Source organism: Oncorhynchus keta, chromosome 11, assembly GCF_023373465.1.
Source record: "Oncorhynchus keta strain PuntledgeMale-10-30-2019 chromosome 11, Oket_V2, whole genome shotgun sequence".
In the NCBI taxonomy this organism is placed as follows: domain Eukaryota; kingdom Metazoa; phylum Chordata; class Actinopteri; order Salmoniformes; family Salmonidae; genus Oncorhynchus; species Oncorhynchus keta.
The window spans coordinates 38,184,204-38,192,992 of record NC_068431.1 but is presented as its reverse complement, the minus strand read 5'-3'; the positions used below and the strand labels follow the sequence as shown (position 1 = coordinate 38,192,992).

At 41.2% G+C, this 8,789-nt stretch overlaps 1 protein-coding gene across 2 annotated transcripts; it reads right to left on the bottom strand.

Annotated features, from left to right (window-relative positions):
* Positions 1–587: 587 nt before the first annotated feature.
* LOC118390205 (protein CWC15 homolog) lies at positions 588–8,581 on the bottom strand. Of its 2 annotated transcripts, none has more exons than XM_035780544.2 (7): positions 8,442–8,581; positions 7,707–7,848; positions 7,456–7,568; positions 7,177–7,268; positions 6,977–7,090; positions 3,553–3,695; positions 588–3,460 (listed from the first exon to the last, which is right to left on the bottom strand). In XM_035780544.2, exons 2-7 carry the CDS (start codon positions 7,835–7,837, stop codon positions 3,331–3,333), a joined length of 723 nt encoding a protein of 240 aa, XP_035636437.1. In that variant the 5' UTR covers positions 7,838–7,848; positions 8,442–8,581; the 3' UTR covers positions 588–3,330. The 2 variants fall into 2 exon arrangements, with proteins under 2 accessions (XP_035636437.1, XP_035636438.1); XM_035780545.2 differs by having other exon boundaries at positions 8,454–8,538.
* Positions 8,582–8,789: the final 208 nt, after the last annotated feature.

Genomic DNA, 8,789 nt, shown 5'->3' with positions numbered 1-8,789 from the left:
TCACACCCACTTGGGAGAAGCTTTCATTTCTGGATGCAGATTTCTTGTAGATGTTATGTATTTCTATCAAGTTAAAACTGGAATTGTTCATCAAAACAAAGGTTGTAAAGGTTTGCTGGACATTTATAGAATAAATCATACATAGTTTTATGTTTCTGTGACAAACGGTGAATTAGTTATTGATTTTTCCTGCTTTAAATGGCATTTTATAGATTTTATGTTTTTCTATTAAATCAAAACTGGAATTCTTCCTCCAAAAAGGTTTTAAAAGTTTGCTAGATATTTATAGAATAAATCATACATAGTTATGTTTCTGTGACAAACGGTGAATTAGTTATTGATTTATACCGATTTAAATGGCATTTTATATCTTCTTTTTTTAAAGCAGCAAATTGTTTTAGGATTAGTGATCATCCTTTGAGTGAAATTGAAAGAGAACAGAAGAGAATATAATGATTCCTATACATCTGAGGACTGTGGGTATTGGAATATCAAAGATTACCAGTCAAAACTTTTGTTTTCTGTTAAGTGACAAGGAAAAAGCATTACTGTCCTCACCTACCAAATAGCATGGTTAGACAACAAACTGAAGTGAATTTGCTCTTATTTTATTTCATTTTCCTCTGAAAATGGTTGAAAACCTTGTTTACTAGGTCAGCAAAGTAACATTGTACATTTACTGAAAAAGATAATTGAACAAACCAAAACATGAGTTGCATTCAGCCAGTAAACTATTTTGCTATGTTTCGCCAAAAGACATACTCAATTACCTGTCTCCCGAAAACAGTGTGTACCATTCTTTACTACTACCATTGAAGTAAGTAGAAGATGAAAGCAGGAACCACATGTAATGAAGTCAAGAAAACTGCATAGAACAGAGTTCACTGGAGTGAACATGAACCGCTGAGGACCTTTGCTCCACTAGGAGCTGAAAAAGTATACCGAACAAAAATATAAACATGTAACAATTTCAACGATTTTACTGAGTTACAGTTCATATATGAAAATCAGTCAATTGAAAAATTCATTAGGCCCTAATATATGGATTTTACATGACTGGAAATAGAGATATGAATCTGTTGGGCACAGATTCCAAAAAAAAAAAAATTGGCATCAAGATCTCGTCACGGTATGTTTGAGTATTCAAATTGCCATAAATAAAATGCAATTGTGTTTGTTGTCCATAGCTTATACCTGCCCATACCATAACCCCACTTCCACCATGGGGCACAAAGTTGACATCAGCAAACCGCTCGCCCACACAATGTTTTGGAGGATTTGGCAGACTGTGTATGGCGGCTTATGGTTGAGAAATGAACATTAAATTCCCTGGCGAACCTTCCTGCAGTCAGCATGGAAATTGCATGCTCCTTCAAAACTTCAAATCCATTTAGTGGCCTTATTGTCCCCAGCACAAGGTGCACCTGTGTAATGAGCATGCTGTTTAATCACCTTCTTGATATGCCACACCTGTCAGGTGGATTTCTTGGCGAAAGACAAATGCTCGCTTACATGGATGTAAACAACTTTGTGCATAAAATTTGAGAGAAATGTTTTTTGTGCGTATGGAACATTTCTGGGACCTTTTATTTCAGCTCATGAAACCAACACTTTACAACCAACACTTTACATGTTGCGTTTATATTTTTGCTCAGTAAATATATACACACAAATATACAGAGGTTTTCCGTTTTCACCATGAGACAAAATTATTTCTGGCAAGCTTATATTCACATGTGAGAAACCATACCTTTGCTCTAAAAAGACCATTATTCAGTGGGAACAGCTTAGCTCATCATAGCAGACAACAGTTCTCTATGAATCTTTTCATGTTTCTCTGCAATCTTGAACTGTGTGGTGCACAATATCAGCCTGGTCTCAGACTAGACGTAACATAGCAAATATAAATCTGGGACACTCAAATTAGTATGTCACGTTACATTTTAGTTATGCAGAGCAATTAGGGTTAAGTGCCTTGCTCAAGGGCACAGAGACTTTTTTTTTTAAAACATTTGGTTACATAGTTACATAAGACAGGTTACTTGCGGCAAAAACTAAAGGAGGAGGTTGGTCAGGATGGGGGCGTAGAAAAAACAAACATCTAGCAACCCAAAGGTTGCGTGTTCGAATCTGATCACGGACCACTTAATAATTTTTGTTAATTAATACATACATTTAGTATATGTTACATTTTGTATGGAGACAGATTTACATTTATTATGTTACGGCCACCCCAGAGTCCAGATTCTGGGCTCACAGGCGTGGGCTTGATTCAATCAGATCCTCCTTAACCGGTGATAACTGCATGGCAGTTTCATTGTTTATTATTTAGGCGATGTTGGGGGTGTAACGGTGTTGGAGCTGTGAAATCAGCAAGTGGCTCCCATTATACCCATCGTGGACATTGACATTGGATGCACAATCCCACACAGCCTGTTACAAGATCAAACACTGGAATGTGTTGTAATCTACACCTCAATTAGGCTGACATCAATCCTTATTATGTTTCACGACTTTCAATTTGAGTGTCATTTCCATATAGCCTACACTTTCTAGTTCTGAACTTCTAACGCGAGAGGGATTTAAGGACAGATGTGGTTTCGCGACAATGACAAGAGCAGCCGCTCACATATTTGATAGCTTTAATGCAGTTACACCTCGACATTGCCTAAATAATAACAGCTGTCAGTTATCCTGGGTTAGCTCCAGAACTGATTGAATCTTAGCCTAAATTGAACATAAACTTAACTTCAGATAGACTTAAACATCCTCTACAGAAAGGTTTGAACCTCCTCTTCAGCTCCTCAATTAAAGGCATCAGTCATGTGGCACAGAGGCTTTCATGTACCACAAAGACCTTTTTTTACTTTTTTTGAAAGGACAGGAAAAAAAGTCTTCCTGCCGAGCTTTTAATGGAAGTCATTGCAGAATTCTAACTCCCGGGCACAAAGCTAAAATCCCTGAGAAAAGCATCAAGGCCCTCTCACAGACACAGGGTTTTCTTTTTTGTTGGTTTATTGACATTGGCGCATAAAAAAGGTAAAAGTGAAATAACAACAAGTTGACATTGATGATGTCACTTTTGCAACCATTCCTTTCAGGGGTGGAAAATGATTGTACACGAAACGAAACAAAACTAGTTAAAATGTGTTTTCAGGTCAGGCATTAGATTACTTTATATACAGAGGATTTTGTGCGTGTTCCATGTCAACGGATGATACCATTCTTCAGGTTCATTCAATGTTTTCAGACCAATCTCTATCACGTCCTCCTTGTCCTCGTAGAACTGAGAACAGACCAGAGAGAAATGGAACACCTTCATAGCAAGTCCTACTTCACATATTTCTCCATGAATTTCTTGTGGAACTCCGAGCGCAGAGTGTCATTGACAAAGCGTTTCTCCCGGCGTGCCTCATCCACTCCCTTTGCACAGTTCTTGAACACGACGTCATCGTCCCACCTTAAAGAGAAAGAGACAGGAGAGGATGTAAAGCAACAGTCATCCACAGCCATGCTCTAAGCAGTGGTGTGTGTGTGTGTGTCTCTCAACACCTTCTCTTGACGCTGAAGGCACTCGGGGTGGGGACTATCTGTTGTTGCTGCTGCTGCTGCTGTCCAGCCAGGTTGAGCAGAGGATTCCCACTAAGGATGTTCTCCATGCGGATCCTCTCCTCCTCTGCTTTCTGCTCCCGCTCCTGGCACAGGACACAAAACATGTTGGTCAGAGAGGACCAGGTGCAAAGCTCTCATTCGCTGAAGTATTGCTCTTAGCAACGCTTTCTGATTGGCCTTGATTAAAGATGGTTGTACAACAAGCACTGATCAAGACAAAAAATAACATCTACAAAAAAGGTCAACATGTTTAATGCTAGAACTACTAAAGCGGTCATTTGGACTGCTCATAAACTACAACTTTTTATTACTCCGAAATGTTGGAAGTCATGAATTTTCCTAAATAAGTCTGTATAACACACTGTCGTTAGAATATTAATATCACAAACAGAACTGGAGCTATAAACCAGTTTTAGGAGGGCAAGTCATTTTTTTTTATGCCCCTCCTTCCAACAGGAGGGCCTGCTCCGCTCTTCCGATAGTTGAAGGTTCCGTGCCCAGTTGATAATCAATCCAATCATTTCTTCAAAACTAAACCTAAACCAAAATTTATTTCACACATAACAGATGAAATAAATGAAGTAAAGTATGATAAGAGAGAATGGGTATTGATGAGCCAGGGGAAGTAAACGATGCAGAAATAATGTAATCACCAACTGTGAATGAAGAACAGGGCCGGCCATTCTGTTATTCTAACTATAATCTCAAAATGATATGTACCCTATATCAGTCCACCCTGGCCTACTTGGAGTAGCGTACACAGTGAAAGTGTGCATAATTTACAACGGCAAGAAGACCAAGACGAATGGATGCACATGCTGAGTTACCATTGCTACAAAATCTGAACGAAAACGACTCAGTTGAGGAAGAAATTAACCATGACCTCTGATGATTATTCTTCTGATTCTGAGCCTCAGTCTGAACCTACACCCCCGAGGCCTACGCTCGAAAAAAGGCAGAAACAAATTAAAGGTGAGACAGGAAGGGACGGCACGGTTTGGTAGAACAAACAGGTGACAATGCTACAGGCCGATTATCAGCACAAAATGTAACCACAGAGCGCAGACCCTACATCTCAAGCGGAAAAACAACATCAGCAACGCACTCACCAGCTTTCGTTGTTTGTGTGACATGGACATGCTCCAACTGATGCCATTGCGTGAATATGCACACTGTGTAAGCACAAGCTGACAATAATAAATGGTTTGACTGCTGCCATATCGACACTTACATTCATTATAATGCCATTATTGCTTTTGTGCAAATTTTCAGTATTTATCAAGCACACCCTTTTGCTTATAATGATGTGTAGACTACGGATTTTTTCATTTTGATTGTGCGTCTTGCTGGTTGGGGTATTTTTAATTATATTTTAAGCTATTGCCGTGTTTCAACAAATATGCTTTCTGTTTTCATAGTTGTAACAAAGGCACTCCACGAATAAAACTGATTGAACACTTGAATCTTGGTGTTTTTTTGTTTTAAAATATAGTCTATATATATATATATACACTGCTCAAAAAAATAAAGGGAACACTAAAATAACACATCCTAGATCTGAATGAATGAAATATTCTTATTAAATACTTTTTTCTTTACATAGTTGAATGTGCTGACAACAAAATCACACAAAAATTATCAAAGGAAATCGAATTTATCAACCCATGGAGGTTGGATTTGGAGTCACACTCAAAATTAAAGTGGAAAACCACACTACAGGCTGATCCAACTTTGATGTAATGTCCTTAAAACAAGTCAAAATGAGGCTCAGTAGTGTGTGTGGCCTCCACGTGCCTGTATGACCTCCCTACAACGCCTGGGCATGCTCCTGATGAGGTGGCGGATGGTCTCCTGAGGGATCTCCTCTCAGACCTGGACTAAAGCATCCGCCAACTCCTGGACAGTCTGTGGTGCAACGTGGCGTTGGTGGATGGAGCGAGACATGATGTCCCAGATGTGCTCAAATGGATTCAGGTCTGGGGAACGGGCGGGCCAGTCCATAGCATCAATGCCTTCCTCTTGCTGGAACTGCTGACACACTCCAGCCACATGAGGTCTAGCATTGTCTTGCATTAGGAGGAACCCAGGGCCAACCGCACCAGCATATGGTCTCACAAGGGGTCTGAGGATCTCATCTCGGTACCTAATGGCAGTCAGGCTACCTCTGGCGAGCACATGGAGGGCTGTGCGGCCCCCCAAAGAAATGCCACCCCACACCATGACTGACCCACCGCCAAACCGGTCATACTGGAGGATGTTGCAGGCAGCAGAACGTTCTCCACGGCGTTTCCAAACTCTGTCACGTGCTCAGTGCGAACCTGCTTTCATCTGTGAAGAGCACAGGGCGCCAGTAGCGAATTAGCCAATCTTGGTGCTGTAAGCACAACCCCCACCTGTGGACGTCGGGCCCTCATACCACCCTCATGGAGTCTGTTTCTGACCGTTTGAGCAGACACATGCACATTTGTGGCCTGCTGAGGGTAATTTTGCAGGGCTCTGGCAGTGCTCCTCCTGCTCCTCCTTGCACAAAGGCAGAGGTAGCAGTCCTACTGCTGGGTTGTTGCCCTCCTACGGCCTCCTCCACGTCTCCTGATGTACTGGCCTGTCTCCTGGTAGCGCCTCCATGCTCTGGACACTACGCTGACAGACACATCAAACCTTCTTGCCACAGCTCGCATTGATGTGCCATCCTGGATGAGCTGCACTGCCTGAGCCACTTGTGTGGGTTGTAGACTCCGTCTCATGCTACCGCTACAGTGAAAGCGTCACCAGCATTCAAAAGTGACCAAAACATCAGCCAGGAAGCATAGGAACTGAGAAGTGGTCTGTGGTTATCACCTGCAGAACCACTCCTTTATTGGGGGTGTCTTGCTAATTGCCTATCATTTCCACCTGTTGTCTATTCCATTTGCACAACAGCATGTGAAATGTTTTGTCAATCAGTGTTGCTTCCTAAGTGGACAGTTTGATTTCACAGAAGTGTGATTTACTTGGAGTTACATTGTGTTGTTTAAGTGTTACCTTTATTTTTTTGAGCAGTGTATTTTTCAGATTCTAATGTTACCTGAGATGTTCATAAAAACAGACAAATTATTATTTTTGCGATAGCTAAATGCCTCAATCCCAAATGAATAGGTGAAATAGGCTGGATCTACACAACAGATGCTCATCTCTACATTAGATGACCTTTAAAGTCTGAAAATTTCAGAGATAAATTAATGGATTGTTTTGTTTGATATTAACAAGTCAATAGAGCCCTATTTGCTGCTCCTACTCAGCAACACCTGAAAAATCAATTGGCACTTGGTTGGACTCAACTGGCATGACTGACCCAGCAGCGATTGATTGTCTTGTAGCGACTTACCTTGCGTTCCTGCTCCTCAGCCCGCTCCTTCTTGATTTTCTCCAATTCAGCCAGCAGAGCCGCAGTGTCATCGTCATCACTGTCCTCCTCAGAGTCATCATCCTCCTCCTCATCCTACACCACAAAACAATGAAGATTAGAGGCTGAGCTTTAAAAAAAAAAAGCACAGACTTTACGGTGACTGAACAGGTGGCACCTACGTCAGTGAGAGGGTCATCTGCATCCAGGTTGGCAGCAGGGATTTGATCTAGTCTGGGCCTCTTTGAGGATGAAGATGAGGATGTGGTGTGTTCTGAAAATTGAAAAGAGACAAACCACCATTTTAATGATGCTGGCTTGAATCCCCTGCATATGACCCATGTCAACAAAACAAAATAAACAAAACTTTGGGCATAATAGTATGTCAGATGCAAAAAACCTATTGATCTTCTTTACACCCAGTTAAACACTGACATATATTACGTTCAGGTCAAACTCACCTCTCGGTCCCCTCTCTCTAGTCTTCTCCCGGACAGCAACACGTTCCCTCTCCTCCAGCTCCCTGCGGAAGTCCCGGGCACGCACCTCCTCGGGGGCATCCTGGGTAAGCTGCCTGAGGGGATCACACAGGGAGACAGCACATTATCTTTAACCAGAGGGACCTGTTCCCAACTACTGGTGCAAGACTTAGCCACAAGGGCAAAGACTGATGCCAAGATGCCACAAGGATAGGTGGTGTTGTGTCACTCACCTGTACTTGATCTTAGTGTGACCAGGCAGATCTCGGCTTGAGTACTGTTTGGACAACGCACTGAGATCGCCCTCTCCCTTCCCTCTCCCTCCTCTCGCTGGCTCAAACGTCGGTCTCGCGGCTGTTGTCATTTTTGGTGGCTCTGTAATATTGTGTGAGTGTAATATTTACGGTTCACTTTGTTTATCCATTTAACTTGCTTTGGCAATGTAAACATGTTTCCAATGGCAACAAAGCCCATTGCATTTAATTATAGCTGGCTGGAACAGTGGGCAACAAATATAAATAGATTAAATATTTTATCAACATAACGTTAACAGAAATCAATCCGTATTTAGCTTGCTAACGTTAGCTAACTCGCCATGAGAAAAACAACCCGGTGGTAGCTAGCTAACGTTACTTAAAATATCCATATAGGCTTGCTATATAGTTAACCAATCGACCAAGCTAGCTATATTAGCTAATTTACAAACGATTTCACCATTGTGTGGGTTTTATTATAACATCGGTATTGATTATTGCTGAGCAAACACCAACACACTTGTCTACGCTAACGTTAGTTGTTACTGTAGTGTAGCAAGCTTTCTTACATGCTGCCAGTTGACGTTAGTATGCTGGAAGAATAACTGTCATAAGGTAATGCAAGCTACAGGTTTACTAAAATAATACCATAACAAGCTATCTTTCTCTTTCAAAAACAACTAGCTAATATGGAATAGTTTGCTGGAAATGTACCTTTTTCCTTACACTATCAGAAGAGAAAGGGCCCTTTGCTTTGGATTGTAGACACTGTTATCACAGCGTATGAACAACGCCTACGGAACTGGGAAAGGTCAAACAGCAATTTTGAAACGCGTTTTTGCAGTAGGCGTGTGAGAAACGTTTTTCAAAATAGCCAAATTTTCATTCCACAGTTTCAGTGGTGGAAAAAGTACCCACTTTTCATACTTGAGTAAAAGTATAGATACCTTAATAGAAAATTACTTGAGTAAGTAGTATTCTGAAAGTATTTTGTTTAAAATGTATATATGTATAATTTACATTTACATTTAAGACATTTAGCAGACGCTCTTATCCAGAGCG